The sequence below is a fragment of the Cryptomeria japonica genome, chromosome 2 (assembly GCF_030272615.1).
Source record: "Cryptomeria japonica chromosome 2, Sugi_1.0, whole genome shotgun sequence".
NCBI lineage: Eukaryota > Viridiplantae > Streptophyta > Pinopsida > Cupressales > Cupressaceae > Cryptomeria > Cryptomeria japonica.
In genome coordinates, this window is record NC_081406.1 from 576,144,638 (window position 1) to 576,160,575 (window position 15,938).

Genomic DNA, 15,938 nt, shown 5'->3' on the forward strand with positions numbered 1-15,938 from the left:
GGAGATTCACAAACATTTACCTTTTAGGATTTTTTCCTTTTACATATTTTTTTTAAAAGCATGATCAGCACAAGTTCTCCCTGGTTGAAGCAGGATACGAAAATTAGAATGTAACCCATCCATTTCAAAACACAAACCAACCCAGAATCATGAACTGGATACGGTACAGGGGTTATGGGATAAGAACCCAGTAACTTGTGATCTTGGCAATTACTTGCCCAAATTCCAGTTATGCTGTATAGAACCAAACTGTAATGAACACGGAAATCCCCACAATCTAAAAACTTCTACATGTTGACAAGCTTATACATCTCATTCATGATCCATAATTTTGTCCTAAATTGATTTCAAAGGGGATGAGATTAGTATTTTAAATAATACTAAAAATAAAGCAAGGATACAAAACAACAGTCTCATATACTGGTGCTTAATAAACTTATGTGTAAAATTAAATGCATACCTTAGTAAGTTCATGAGATAAAACATCCTGAAGATCCTCAACAGCATCTTCCAAACCACCATCAGGGCATCCTGGAGAGTCCTGTGTCTCTCCTTGAGGAATATTGTTGTCACTATCTTGGGCTGAAGGCACCATTACAGTTTTATCTAAAGAATCTTGCTGGCTATCCTTTGTATCCTTGCCTGATGAAGTCCCTTGCAAATTTTTGGGCTCTTCTTCTTCAGGTTGGGCAACAACCCTGTCCTTACCATCCATAGATAGAGCTTGAGTGGCTACAGAACTTGCACTACACATGCACAAAGGTGAGCATTATCAGAGAAAAAATCACACAACATTTCATAAACAAGAAAAGCTCAATTCCACATATTCAGCCAACTCACATGGTAGAATGCCTAAAATTGTACCGCTTTCCTCCAGGAGTTCCTAACCCTGAACTACCACCATTTGCTGTGCCTTGTTGCCGTCTTTTCCTGCGCCCTCCTGCAGAAAGCTCTGACTGAATTTCAGAATCATCTGCATCTTGCTCACTTGTGACTCTAGATGAATATCCACGTCGCCTTTTCCTTCCAGACTTGGACGATCTTTTATCATTAGCAAGTGATTCCCTGTTGCTGTCATCAACTTCTTGAGCAGAATTGGTTTGGTCTCCGCCTGGCCTTCCTTCCTTGTCCTGCCTATTATCCGGAACTTCAGATTGATTTTGCAGGTGTTCTTGTCTACTTTCAGACTCATTTTTCTCCTGATCAGAAGGGACATCAATGATCCCCCTGGCATCCTCTACAACAGCCTTCATGGATCGAGTTCTTTTAAAAACTTTCACTTTTGATTTATCATTTGATTTGGACCCATTTCCTTTGGATCGGGATGGCAGAGAATGGTCAAATTTTACAGCAGGTGAAGACTTGGTTGTACCTTGATCCTGAGCATCTACTTCTGTTTCAACTCCACCATCATGATTCTGATCATCTGCTGAGAATGTGGGTTGAATTTCTAATCCTACAACAATTTCTCCAGTCATTCTTTCACTTTCTGCACCAGTAGTTCCTGGCACCACTGTAGGTGATCTATCAGTTTCTTCTTTTTGTCTTGTACCGTCAATCATTTTCTCAGGGGATGGCGATTGGTTAAAAAATCTTGTAGCACATCGCTGCAACCATGACAAACGGCTTGGTGTTCCTGAAGCACTTCGAACCATTCTTCCAGAAGAAGGTTCAGGATCACCCTTTGCAGATGCAGATGCAGGTGTGCCAAAAATCTTTTGTGGGACCCCTTCCTGAGAAAAGCCATTGAAATCCCCCGTACCATGATTTCCACCTTTATTTGCAATCAGATCCAAACCGTCCTCACTCATATTTAATTCTGCTTTCAATTTATCAAGCTGCTCAACCAATCTTGAAACCTCTTCTCTTTCTTTGGACAAACATTCTCGCTGTTCTTTAAGCTTCTCTCTCTGGAGTTGGAGTTCTACAATATCTTTTTTTATCTCAATCCGCTGAATCTCTGCATGCTGCCGACTTTTGCTAATCTCTTGCCTTTCCTTCTCAAGCTTGTTCCTTTCGAGTCTCATCTCTTCCATTTCTTTGGATACCAATTCCCTTTGTGCACTGATAGTATGTGTCTCCCTCTCTCTCTCCTTTTGAAATCCAATTTCCTTTTCCTGCAAAAACTTCTCAATCTCCTCTTGCCTCTTCCCTATATTATTCTCCAAATCACTTCTGTGAAGTTCACTATCTCGGATGAGATCTGCTTGCTCCCTTCGAATACTCTCAAGCAACTCTGCTCGTTCATGCTGCATGATAGCTGCAAAAGCTTCCTTTTCAAGATGAAGAGCCTCTGTCTCATTTTGAATTCGTTCCTGCAGTGCAGATTTTTCTTGTTTTAATCTTTCTTCTTCATCTCGCAGCCATTTCGATATTCTCTTCTTTTCTTCTTCAACCACTGTCAATTCCTTCTTCGCTTGATCTCTTTTCTCATCAAGAAACTCCCACTCTTTCTCAAATTTCTCTTTCTCCAATCTCAACTCTTCTGCTTCTTTATCTATTTCCTGCTTTCGAGCTCTGTAATTTTCAATTTCTTCTTTTAATTCAGTTTGCAGTTTCTGCAGCTCATTTCTCTCTTTTTCTGTAACTATAAGTTTTTCCTGCTCACTGAAAATTTGTTGTTTCTCTTCTTCCAGAGAAACCTTCAAATTTTGAAGCTCTTGCTTCTCATTATTTATTTCCTCACTTTCTCCATTCAGCTTCTTCTTCTCTATTGTAATTTCCTTTTCCTCACTTTTGAGGATTTTCTCTCTTTCCTTGAGAGCTTTTGACCTTGCATCCACCTCTTTCTCCTTTTCCTTCAACTTTTCAGCTTTCTTTTCAATTTGTTGTTCCCTTTTACTAATCTTTTCCTCTTTGAAATTGATATCTGCTTCTAACAACTCTAATGTACTTCTCCTCTTTTCCAGCTCCTCTTCTACTGATATCTTTTTCTGTTCAAGCTCAGCATCAAACTCAATTTTCCTTGCTTCAAGCATAGCTTTATGCTCATCCAAAAGCTTTTGGATCTCCTCCTGCACTTACAGGGAGAAAATTATTAGGTCCCATTTACAATAGAAATGTCAGGATGATAAAAGATCACCACATATTTGTAATGATATTAGAACAGAGCAAAGGAATAAAATGATCTGATTAACATTTTCTAATTTAAGATATCAACCATAGATTATTGGATTCAATATCATGAATACTTTCCAGAAACTCACATTCTCCTTACTGGCAAGTTTCTCTTGTAAGACAAGCAACTCTTTCTCTTTCTTGTCAATGAGATTTTCTCTTTTAACAGCATTCTGAAATGGGAAAAGGGAAAATTAGACAGACATAAGTTTTATGGTTTAATCTATTATAATGGCAAAATAGTATAATATAATTTTATGAAATCCTAAAAAAGCAGACCTCTTCTCTTGTGGATAAAGCAGTCAACCTAACACTTATATCTGCCTCTTTCTCTTTTAAGGTTGAATGATCATTCTCAATCTGCTTTTTAGCATCCTCTAACTCCTTTTCAATTTGTTTCAAAGCCTCGTCTCTCTGATTTGTGTACTCTTCCCTTTGATTCAGTAACCTCTGACCTTCAAGCAATCTATCTTGGCCATCTTGCAATTTTTTTTCCCAATCAAGCAGATTCCGTCTTTCAAGGGAAAGCTCAACCTCATGGGCATCACGCCTGAAAGAACATCCATAATGTCATATTAACATAGGCCGACATATTCAGTAGAGTAGAAAATTGAACTTATAACACAAGATAATACAAATTATATAAATACACAGTCTAATTGCCTAACAGAATTCACTTCTGCACAAAAACTGTAAGCATGAAGAATAAGTGCGCCTAAACAATTACACTGATCTCAAAGGATTCCAAAAAGAAAACAGGCAGAAAGATCTATATAGATCTTTTCATAGTTAAAGTATAACCATATTACGTCATAAAAACTAAGAGCAATATAGCTAATTTGAAGTATACATAACATATAAATACACATTACCAACCACCATGCTGACAGCAGAAGTAGACACGGCATGCATTGAAAGTATAGGTAAATAAGAAATTCACGAGACACAGAAAACAGTAGTTACTGTCATTACGTACTCAGACTTGAAGGATTGACGATCCCTTCTAAGAGCATTTTCAATAGCTTCAATCTCCTGCAATTTCCTTTCTGTCTCTGCATGCCTGCGGCTTGCTTCAGCCTGCAAAGCTTCAGCTGAATGCAACCTTGATTCTGCTTCAAGGTTCTTTGCTTCTGTACTTGCCACCATTTCACGAGCTTGTGCCAGCTTACTCTCAGATATAAATTTAATTTCAGCAACTTCAGTACGCATCTCATGTAAAGCCTTCTCAAGCTGAAAAATAAAGTGACAGACGTTAGTAAACCTTCTTCAAAACAATTCAGGAAAAAGGGGTTATTGACTTATTTCTGACATAATTTGCTAAGTTTTTGATTAAAAATTAATACCTAAACTGGGCATTTTGAAGTTAATCTTGTTTAAAATGGTAGACAAACTACATTATTACAGCTCCCAGGTGCCTTAAAGTGCACTCCTAATTTAACTATGTAACCCAGAATTCTGAGAATAAAGTAGTGTACGCTTGGAGATGTTGAAAATAAATAACCAGTTCGCATTATACTTGATTAAATTTTAATGTTGCCTAGTGGCAACTAAAATTTAAATAACTTAAAGCGATTACAATAATGTAACTTGTAATCATATGAGACTGGTCCTATTTGGGTGTAACGTGCTAAGGCAACATGTAACTTGTAATTCAAATTTATTGTATTTTGGCGCCAAGTTAATAGCCGACTAAGGCAAATAAGTTACTTCTATCTCCTATGTAAATAAAGCGATGTAATCCATCCTATAAACCATTCATGCATTCATCCGATTCAGCGATCTGATCTGCAAGCAATTCAAGACAGCGAATATACATTGAAGGCCTGCCATTATACTCTGGGGTCAGCAAACTCACTTTGGAGAATAGTGAATTCATTCTAGCTGAGTGAATCCAGTAAAGGGTGGCGATTATCATCAGATTGAAGGACAAATCAAATTCTGATCAGAGTTCAAGATTCAGATAAGTCAGTTTGTTCATGCCCTAAGTGGAAGAATTTGTACTTGGCTATCCCTTGACATTAATATAATCTGATCTGAATCTTGTTGCTGGGTTTTTCCTCCAAGAGGGAGGTTTTCCCAGGGTAATGTTGTGTTGTTTTGTACTGTTATGTGTTGCATTTCCAATTTCAGTTATTAAACTTCTGTCTGATCACTAAAATTAACATGGTATCAGAGCTTGGTTCGTAAATAGTTGTGATCAGATTTGTCAATCTTTTATTGTCTTTCAATCTAACCTACTGTTCAAAGCTTAGACTACATGGCTTCTTCTCTTAGGGCTGAAGACAGGTTGGACGGTTCTGTGAATTACACCTCTTGGAAGGTTCGTATGATGATGACCTTGAATAATCTTGCTGAACACGTTAGCAAGGATGCTGAAGAACCTACTGATGAAAAAGAAAAGGAAGAATGGGAGAAGGACTTTCAAGCTCGAAGGTTGATCATTGATTCTGTCAAAGACCATATTGTGTCATCTATATCCAAAATGAAGTCTGCTAGAGAGATGTTCAGCACATTGGAGAAGATGTATGAAGTCAACAACACTAGCCGCATTCTTGCCTTGAGGAATCAGCTCTCCCACATCCGATTGGAGAAAAAGGAATCTATCACTTCCTACTTCATGAGAATGACTGATTTAAGGGATCAACTTTGAACAGTAGGGAAGGAAGATGAAGACAGCGATCTTACCTTGACTGCCCTCAATGGTCTTCCTCCAACTTGGGAACCATTCATTCAAGGAATCGGTGCAAGGATTGAGCTTCCCAAGTTTGAACGGTTGAGGGGAGATTGCATCCAAGAAGAATCTCAGCTGGCTGCCAAGGGGGTAATTAGGAACTCTCATGGAGGAGATCATCACATGCTTGCAACCCAATCAGTCAAGAAGAAAGGTGGAAATTGGAAGAAGGGCAACTTCAAGAGGAAGAGAGATTTCAGACCTTCAACAAGTCATGATTCAAGGAAGAAGCCAAGAGATGTCTCACGCATTCGCCGCTTCAGGTGTGACAAGTTTGGTCACTATGCGAAGGAATGTCAAAATCAACTCAAGCAAGGAGAAGTGAATCTCAATGAGGTAGCAAAACAGAAGAACAATGAAGACTTCCTCTTCATCTCTGCCTTGTCAAGCAATTTACCGACTGACTGCAACACATGGCTAATCGACAACGGCGCCGAGAGCATCTTTCGGACTTAATAGAGAAAGAATCCAATCTTCATGTGGTAATTGGTGATGACGCTCGATATTCGGTAAGAGGTTTCGGTACTACTTCATTAAATTTAGATTCTGGTATCTCTCTACATTTTAGTGATATTTTATTTGTGCCTGGAATTAAAAGGAATCTTATCTCCATTTCTGCCCTAGAAGATAAGGGTTATCAATTAGCATTTTCTGAGGGTAGAGTACTTGGGTGGCTTAAGAAATCTAGTTTTAAATCTGCTCGTGTCATTGGTAATAGTTATGATAGCTAATACAAGCTTTCAGCCGAACCTGCTCAAGCTCTCATTCATGAGGCTCCTGAGATCAGCGAACTATGGCACAGGAGGCTTGGTCATTTACACTTCCAAGCACTTCCCTCACTTGAGAAGATGGTCAAAGGTATGCCTAAACTTAGTCAATTTCATGATGATACTTATGAAGGATGTGCCTTAGGTAAGAACACTAAAAGTCCATTTTATAAAAGTAAAAGTAGAGCTAAAGAAAAATTAGCACTCGTTCATTCTGATTTATGTGGACCTATGTTTGTTGCTTCATCTAGTGGATGCCTATAATATGTTATATTCATAGATGATTTCTCTAGAAAGACTTGGATTTACTTCCTGAAAACTAAAGAATCTGATGAAGTATTAAGTAGGTTCAAAGAATTTAAGGCTTTAGTTGAAAATCTATATGGAAAAAGAATTAAAGTGTTAAGATCTGATAATGGAGGTGAATACACCTCATGTGGCTTTCATGACTTTTGTGTAGAGACAGGAATTAAGAGGGAGTTTTGTGTTCCCTACAATCCTCAGCAAAATGGGGTGGCTGAAAGGAAGAATAGATCCATTGTTGAAGCAGCTAAAGTTATGATTCATGATCAGGATCTACAAACCTCCTTGTGGGTTGAGGCATCTAAGACTGCAGTATATATTCAGAATAGATGCCATCATTGAGTGTTGAAGAACATGACTCCTGAAGAAGCCTTCACCGGAGCCAAACCTGATATCAACCACCAAAGGATCTTCAGAAGCCATGTAAATGTTCATATACCAAAGGAGAAAGGAACTAAGCTAGAGCCATCCAGGAAGAAGGGCATCCTTGTTGGATACAGTGAATCTTCCAAAGCATTCCAAGTCTACATCCCAGGACAAAAGTACATTAAGGTAAGTAGAGATGTAACTTTTGAAGAAAATATTGCTCTTAAGAAATCTAAAGGTTCTTTGGTCGATGATGATAAAGAACTTAATGGAAATCAAGATATGGATGTTGATACTAACCCTAAGATTCAGAGGGAGTTTATCGAGCCTTCTGAATATATTGAGCCTTGTGATCCAGCTGATGGACCCAAAGACATTGCAGTTAGTAAGAAGAGACCACTTTGGGTTAGGAACACAATCCAAGAAGCCGAAAAGTTTGATGCACCCCAAGGAACATTCAGAGAAAGCAAGAGACCTCAGAAGCTATCCAACTATGTTGAAATGGTGTGCAACATTATTGAGACCGAACCATCAAATGTAGAAGAAGCCATGAACCAAAAAGCGTGGAAGTTGGGCCATGGACGAAGAATATCAATCCATCATCAAGAATGATGTTTGGGATATTGTGCCTAGACCTAAAGGTAAGTCTGTTGTATCCTCTAAATGGTTGTTTAAAATTAAACATACTGCCGATGGATGTATTGAGAAATATAAAGCTAGATTTGTAGCTCGTGGTTTTTCTCAAAAGGAAGGCATAGATTATGAGGAAACATTTGCACCTGTTGCTAGATATACTTATATTAGAACTATTATAACTATTGCTGCAACTAAGGGTTGGAAGTTACATCAAATGGATGTAAAGACTACTTTCCTTAATGGTGTCATTGAGGAAGAAGTCTATATTGAGCAACTAGAAGGATATGAGATTCATAAAAGAGAATCTCATGTGTGCAGATTGAAGAAAGCTCTTTACGGCCTCAAGTAGGCTTCTCGAGCTTGGTATGAAAGAATTGATAAGTATTTGGTTAGTCTAAGATTTTGTAAAAATGATGTTGATTCTAACCTTTACTTTAAATTATTTGATGGTAAAATGCTAATTTTGGTTTTGTATGTGGATGATTTATTTCTAACCGGTGAAGATAGTCTTCATCATTAGATGTAAGAAAGAATTAGCTACAAAATTTGAAATGAAGGATCTAGGCCTAATGCATTACTTTTTAGGTTTAGAAGTATGGCAAAGATCTAATGAAATCATCCTTAGTCAAGGAAAATATACTATTGATCTATTGAAAAGGTTTGAAATGATGGACTACAAACCTATGTCTACTCCTATGGAAACTAACTTGAAGAAATTGAGTTTATCTACAGCTAACTCTGACTTTGCAAATCTATCGGAGTACAGACAGTTGATTGGATCCTTGATGTATCTAGTTAACACTAAACCGGATATTTGTTATGCAGTAAGTGTGCTCAGCCAGTTCATGAACAAACCGAAGCAAGTTCATCCTGTTGCAGCCAAGCATATTCTAAGATATTTGCGAGGCACAGTTGGCTACGGGTTGAAGTATCCAATCAACACTGTCAAAAGAAGGTTACTCCGATTTTGATTGAGCAAGAAGTGTACCAATAGGAAGAGCACTTCAGGAATTTGTTTCAGTTTGGGTTATGTTGTTATCTCCTAGGCCAGCAGGAAACAGTCCTCAGTTGCATTAAGTACTACAGAAACTAAGTACATTGCGTCAAGTGTGGCGTCAAGAGAAGCAGCATGGCTTCGCAAGCTTCTTGCTGGGTTGTTCGGAAAAACCTTGGGAACCCACTGTCATTCATTGTGACAATCAGAGTTGTATTAAGATGTCTGCTAATCTCGTGTTTCATGACAGATATTCGTGATATGGTACAGAGAAGTGCCATTCAGCTTAAATATGTCAGCACTGATGAGCAGATTGCAGATGTTTTCACCAAGCCTATAGCTCGTGTGAAGTTTGAATACTTCAGAGAGAGACTTGGAGTTGTTGAGAACAAAACTTTGGCTGAGAGGGAGTCTCAGTCCCAATGATGCACTAAGTTGCATCTTCCACCCTCTGCGGGCAATGCAAGGTGACATTGAATCCTTCTCAAGAGAAGGTTGAGGTGAAAGACCACCTCCACCCTCTGCGAGCAATGCAAGGTATAGACCCATCCTCTACAGGCAATGCAAGATGGATACTGTGTTATTACAATATGATAATCCTCCCTAGCTAAGAGGGAGTGTTGAAAATAAATAACCAGTTCGGATTATACTTGATTAAATTTCAATGTTGCCTAGTGTCAATTAAAATTTAAATAACTTAAAGCGATTACAATAATGTTACTTGTAATCATATGAGACTGGTCCTATTTGGGTGTAACGTGCTAAGGCAACATGTAACTTGTGATGACATGATAGGTCAAGACCTATTCATGTAACTTGTAATTTGAATTTATTGTATTTTGGCACCAAGTTCATTATAGTCAACTGAGGCAAATGAGTTACTTGTATCTCCTATATAAATAAAGTGATGTAATCCATCCTATAAACCATTCATGCATTCATCCAATTCAGCGATCTGATCTGCAAGCAATTCAAGACAACGAATATACATTGAAGGCCTGCCATTATACTCTGGGGTCAGCGAACTCACTTTGGAGAATAGCGAATTCATTCTAGCTGAGTGAATCCAGTCAAGCGTGGTGATTATCATCAGACTGAAGGACAAGTCAAATTCTGATCAGAATTCAAGATTCAGATAAGTGGGCGAATTTGTACTTGGCTATCCCTTGACATTAATATAATCTGATCTGAATCTTGTTGCTGGGTTTTTCCTCCAAGAGGGAGGTTTTCCCAGGGTACTGCTATGTTGTTCTTGTGTTGTTTTGTACTGCTATGTGTTGAATTTCCAGTTTCAGTTATTTACCTTCTGTCTGATCACTAAAATTAACAGGAGATACTATCATTTGCTCTTAAAGCACCCAGTTGCTCAAAACACAGTTGGCATGCTTTATATTTAGTTATTGTAGAATCTTGACATAATATTCTACACAATTTAAAAACTTGGTACAAAGAAGCACATAAAAGAATTTAAAAATAAAGGGAAAGCCAAACATAAGAAGAGTATAGTGCAGTTCATTTCTATTGTGAAATTGAAAATCCTATACTGTTGTTGCATACTTATGATAATGAATTAATGATATCTTGCATGACAAGCTTATAAGCATGCAACGCTAGAATGATAACATGATTTAAGGAAAATTAATGCCATTAAGGTACAAAAGATTCTTCTCTTGCAAAATACTGATTCAACCAAACAGATAATTAGTAACGATTTGTCATGTTGCTGAAAAATCCTTGTTGAAAATATTAGATAAGCCCACAGATTAATTTAGAAAAAATGCAATTCCAACAGTAAACCATAGAGCAGTCTACAGACTGCATGAAGTTGATGATGGAAAAAACATAACTTCAAATAGTAGTTTCCAACAAACAATGTGAAAACCAATTCATCAAAACATGATTGCATAATTCTGTTGATATAAACAAAGAAGAAAAAAAATGCTTATCACATAGAGAGTACACTTACATTTACTGAATCTTAACCTCAAAATTTGTAAATTTCTGTAGGGTTAAATCTGTAATCATAATCATCAAATGGCAAGCCAAGAATGAACAGCTTGAATTTCGACTCTCAATTACAAAACAACAAAATCTCTAGTGGATGATCTGTTATTCGGAGGGTGGATTTGTTCAGCCATGGGATTATCAAAATCTAATTCCTCTGCACCATGTGTGGAACACAAACAGAAAACCTTCATTTAATCTCAAAATTGATGGCAAGAGTACCCCTCACAATGCTTGGTAAAAAAACGAAAAAATAAATATACTTTCTATGCCATATATGACATCACGATTGGATATCATGTTGGACTGTATGAAAAGGTTTATAAAATATCCAACTTACCATTGTCAAGGACTACACACAATGCATATAGAATATGGGATTCTTAAGGTGATTAAAATGCATAGCTATTAAAATAAAGCTTCAGTAAATATGTACATATCAAAACATTGAGCTCAATTTAGACAACAATATTTTCCTTGCATGAATTTAGAGCCTATCCAGTGCACTTGTAATAAGTAAACACAAATTGGGCCATAATTTACGAGCACATATCATAGATAAGCAGTATCCTTACATCAGAAACACACTGTTTCTCAACGCCTAACGATTTCTTCAAGCTTTCTTCTCGCTTTTCAGCTTCAGTTATGGCAACCAAGTGTGCAGATTGTTCTCGCTTCAGACTTTCTTCAGCTTCAGCTAGAGCAAGTTTCATTTGTTCATACTTAGATGTCCATTCCTTGCGCTCTATTAAGAGAAGCCCCATGTTGTATTGATAATCATACAGCTGTGAAAGAACAAAAAAGTAATCAGAAGAAATATAAAAACAAGAGTCCAAATATGGGTTGGTATGCATTTGACAATTAAACATTTTAAAAATACCAAGGCTTTTGAATTAGTAAAATATCAAACATTCTAATTTGATTTATATTTTGTTAAATTATTCTCTATCAGACTCTGGAAATATTTTATGGTATGACAATCCAGGTCTCATGAACCTGTAATCAGAAAGCAAATTTAAGACTGAGTCTACTATTTATATTGATTTCCTCCACTAATGAGAAAAAGAAGTGATTATGCAACATCCTTACAAACAGCACTTCTGATGAGCTAAAACAAGGTTTTAAAACAGCAAAATGTCAGGATAAAACAACAAAATGTTGGCAGCTACAGTGTGAAAAGAACTTATGACTCTCTGGTCTAAAGAATATACATGACAATAAATGAAGGACCAGTAGGCAGCAAGTTAATAAACCTTCACAAAACATACATTTTTTCTCTATTCAACACTTGATATTACACTTGATAAAAAAAAAGATCGATGCCAATCCGCAAACATACATTTTTTCTCTATCCAAAACTTAATATTACAATTGATAAAAAAAAAGATCAATGCCAATCCACATGGCCAAAAAACATGCACCTTTAACAGAAAATTGATACACTTGATATAATTATATTTGTGCTGCCAATCACAATCCCCAGATCTGGGTCCAAAGTCGATCTGTCCCCGAAATTCAACCCTGTCACCCCATTCCAAAAACCCATGGAATACTACAGATAAATATGCAATCCAAACATAATATGGTGGCTTTTGGACTGGCCTTTGAAGGGCTCATCTGTTGAACTCATGTCTTTAGAAAAATAAGTTAAGCTGCAAGGGGAGAAAAACTCTCAAGGAACATAATGAAGGCAACTTCCAAAGAAATTGCCAAATAAGCCCATTAGTCCAATTGACCATATTATTCGTTGTTATAGTTGAGGGTATCTATACAGATAGAGATTGCTATGGTTGGAATAAATATGGAAGAGCGACGTATGTTGATATAATTCTGCAAGAGTATTTCATCTAATGAGAATTTACAGAATTAATGAAGAGATTCATATATTTAATATTTCCATCTCAATCTCTTAGTGTTTAGCTTCCAAAGTGTACACTAATCAGTTGAGGACTTTATGGTGGTTCAAATGGCCCTCAACAAAGCCCTCATTGTGGTACCTGAGAACAATAATATATTGTATTGCTGAAATAACTTGAGAAAAGTAAAAATTGAGTTGAGTTGAGTTGTGTTGAGAGGAAGCAGGTAAACCAAAGTGAATCCTACTGTTAGTAAATTGAGTTTTTATGAGAAGTAGAAAAGAGAGAAATTAATGGTTAAAGTGCATTAAAGAGGTACAAAATACAACCAAGAGAGGAATACCTTTTTGAAGAAGAGGTTGAGCACAAAAATACATTAGGCAGTGAACAAGCCAGATTGGTTGCTATAAAGGACTTACTTCAAAGAAAAGTTAACAAAGTGATGTTGAGGAGGAAAGAACCTAATGTAGGGTGCGAATTTCTTGGTATAAAAATGGTTCTTGGCTTCCCACTCAAGATGAATGACATATGTTAAAAGAAGCATATCAACATGTCTTGAGACAAAAGGTTAAGTTGTCGATGTAAACCATAAAGTGTAAAAGAGGGAGGATAATAGCAAAGTTGTTGGAAAAGGTGGTAACACAAATATAACTATATAAGTAAGTTAAATCAAGCTTTACAAATGATATTAAATGCCCTTGGTTACTCTAATTCTTATAGAAGAAAAGGTAGGTGCCTATTTGGTGGTGTTTAAGAAGTGATAAGAGATAAATATGCAATCCAAATGTAAAAATAGTGACTTGTGGAATTTTGTTTCAAAAGCCAAGCTTCTTCACTCCTATCATTAAGGATAGAGACAAATTATTGCTAGTTGATGTAAGCTCGAAAGGAACCAAGTGATTACAAATTGCAAGTAATTTACCATAAGTTCCATAGTTGAGTTGAATGTACAGTGTTTTCTGTCATAGTTAAGTGTTATTGAGAGAAGCGGATAAATAAAAATTTAAGGTTCAACTCTTAAAGAAGAGTTTTATGTTAGCTTATTCTACCCCAGCTTGAGTGCACAGACCTTATCTAGCATTTATTGACCAGCAAATGCCAGCATATTAAGCATATGGACCACTCACTCGAGGACCAGTAAGACTCGACCGTAATTAACAAAGGGAAAAACTAACCAATTACAAAATTATAAAAGCGGGGGATAGATAGAGATTTTATGAGACCAAAAAGGCAAATGGGACCAACATCTACAAAGCACCGCAAAAAAAGTGAGAGCCACTGCCAGAAAGAACAGAGGAGGCTCTGTTCAAGTTCAAATCACCGATGTACTTACTTAAAATTTGAGAATTTACTGCAGAAGTGATCACAAGTTCAATTTTTCCGGACTTTACAAAAAAACCGACACTGGTAGTTTCATATCTTGTTCTAGAGTTTGTAACCACTTGGACGAAAAATATTTAATTGGAAAATTCACAACTGAAAAGAGTATGAGGTTCACACAACAAGTCCCGTGTTCAAAATTGGAAGACACTGTAGAATCTTTTATCCAAACGCTCAGTGGCCTAACCTAAATGAACTAGGAGTGTAAGTACTAGATAATTTTCACAGAAAAGATATCCTTAGCACGGAACTCCCACAACTAAATTTCGAGGGAAGTCAGAAAATTAAAAAAGGGGAGAATTTAAAAAGTTTCTTTTAGCGGAAAATTTAGCATATAAAGAAAAGAAATCCAAGTACTAACCTCGGCATCAAGTTCGTTAATATGAAGAAGCAGAGCTGCCCGGTCTTTTTTCTCGAGCGACTCATGGTCCAGAGATCCCGACTCCTTGAAGCGCCGCCAGACCTCCGGCTCCGCCACCGCCGCCGCCGTTGACACAAACCGGCCATTCCCGTCTAAAGAATTCCTCGGCGGGGCCTCCATGGTGGCCTTCCCAGCGCTCACACCAGAGCTTTTCTCCACAACTGCAACTGCCTTGTCATCTACCGCAGGTGAGGAGCGAGACGAAGGAGACAATCCCGGCCAGCGCCCCCTCCTGTTGGGGGTCATCATCTCTCAAACCCTCGAAACCCTAATCTTTCTGCTCTCTACTTTAAGCCACCGCGGCGGTCACATGCAAGCAAAGAATAATTTAAACCCTCTCCCGCTGCTTCACCTTCGCCTTCGCCTCCCTACCTGTAGACAAATGGAAGCCGCAAAAACTCGAACCCTCGGCTCCTCCGTTACAATAAAGAAGAGCCCAATCCCCTGCCCATGACATCCACAGTTCGATCCACAGACAAACAAAAAGATTAAGAAAATCCGTGAATCAAAGTTATCTATCCTGTGAGTTTTTTTTCCCCTTTTTTCTTCTTCGATGCCTTTTCGCTAAACTCCCGAGAGCCGTGCGATACAAGACCTCTTGTCGGCCTTTAACAGCTCACGGCTGTTCTGCCACGTGGCGACATTTGATTGGGTGGCGTCTGAGTCTCTACTTAATGCAGTGTGGGGACTGGGGAGTGAATGAATGAATGTTTCGAAATGAAGACGAAATTCGCCAAAATGAAATTCAAATGCGTATTTTAAAGATTTATCGGTTTGGCCGCCATTTGGCTAATGTCTTTCATTTTTTTAATATTTATCTGCAGAAATGCGGAGAACATTATTTTCTATCACCTGCTTTAATGGAATAAAAAAATTTAGAATATTAAGCTCTTAGGTAGTTAGAGTTGTGGGCCTCATTTTGCTTAGATTTACATTTTAGTAAGGAATTACTCTTGTTGGGGAATCATTTATATAGTATTGTTTTCCAAATGAGGTCTTTATGGTCTAGGGTAAGAGATTAAGGGTAAAGACAAATTTAAATGTAGGTAGAATTTTAGGTGGTGATTCTTGATTTTTTTTTGTTTGTTTGGTTTTTAGTAGGAATTTCTTAAGTAATTATTTAAATGTTAGTATTTTTAAAGAGTTTGAGTATTAAGGGTCTTTAAATTTGGTAGATGTTTTTAGTTCAATTTTAGAACTATTTTACCATTACTCTAGCCCTCTGCAATAATCTATCTTTGAGGGGTGGGATGAAAGGCCTCCTACAATTCTATGGGGATTGCTTGCCTATCTAGTACTACTCCCCTACAATTCTATTGGGGGAGGGCTAGCAACTATCAAGTGCAAGTTGATTCCCTAGAAG

General features: G+C 37.4%; 1 protein-coding gene across 1 annotated transcript in view; it reads right to left on the reverse strand.

Annotated features, from left to right (window-relative positions):
• The window catches only part of LOC131050958 (nuclear matrix constituent protein 1), a 42,681-nt gene extending 27,528 nt beyond the window's left edge, over positions 1 to 15,153 (reverse strand). The window contains exons 1-7 of the mRNA XM_057985284.1: positions 14,516 to 15,153; positions 11,494 to 11,703; positions 4,094 to 4,347; positions 3,397 to 3,667; positions 3,207 to 3,290; positions 841 to 3,014; positions 461 to 746 (exon numbers count right to left, since the gene is read on the reverse strand). Of these exons, the coding sequence (XP_057841267.1) occupies positions 461 to 746; positions 841 to 3,014; positions 3,207 to 3,290; positions 3,397 to 3,667; positions 4,094 to 4,347; positions 11,494 to 11,703; positions 14,516 to 14,824 (3,588 nt within the window). The 5' untranslated portion in view covers positions 14,825 to 15,153. The remainder of the gene's footprint in view (positions 1 to 460; positions 747 to 840; positions 3,015 to 3,206; positions 3,291 to 3,396; positions 3,668 to 4,093; positions 4,348 to 11,493; positions 11,704 to 14,515) is intronic.
• Positions 15,154 to 15,938: the final 785 nt, after the last annotated feature.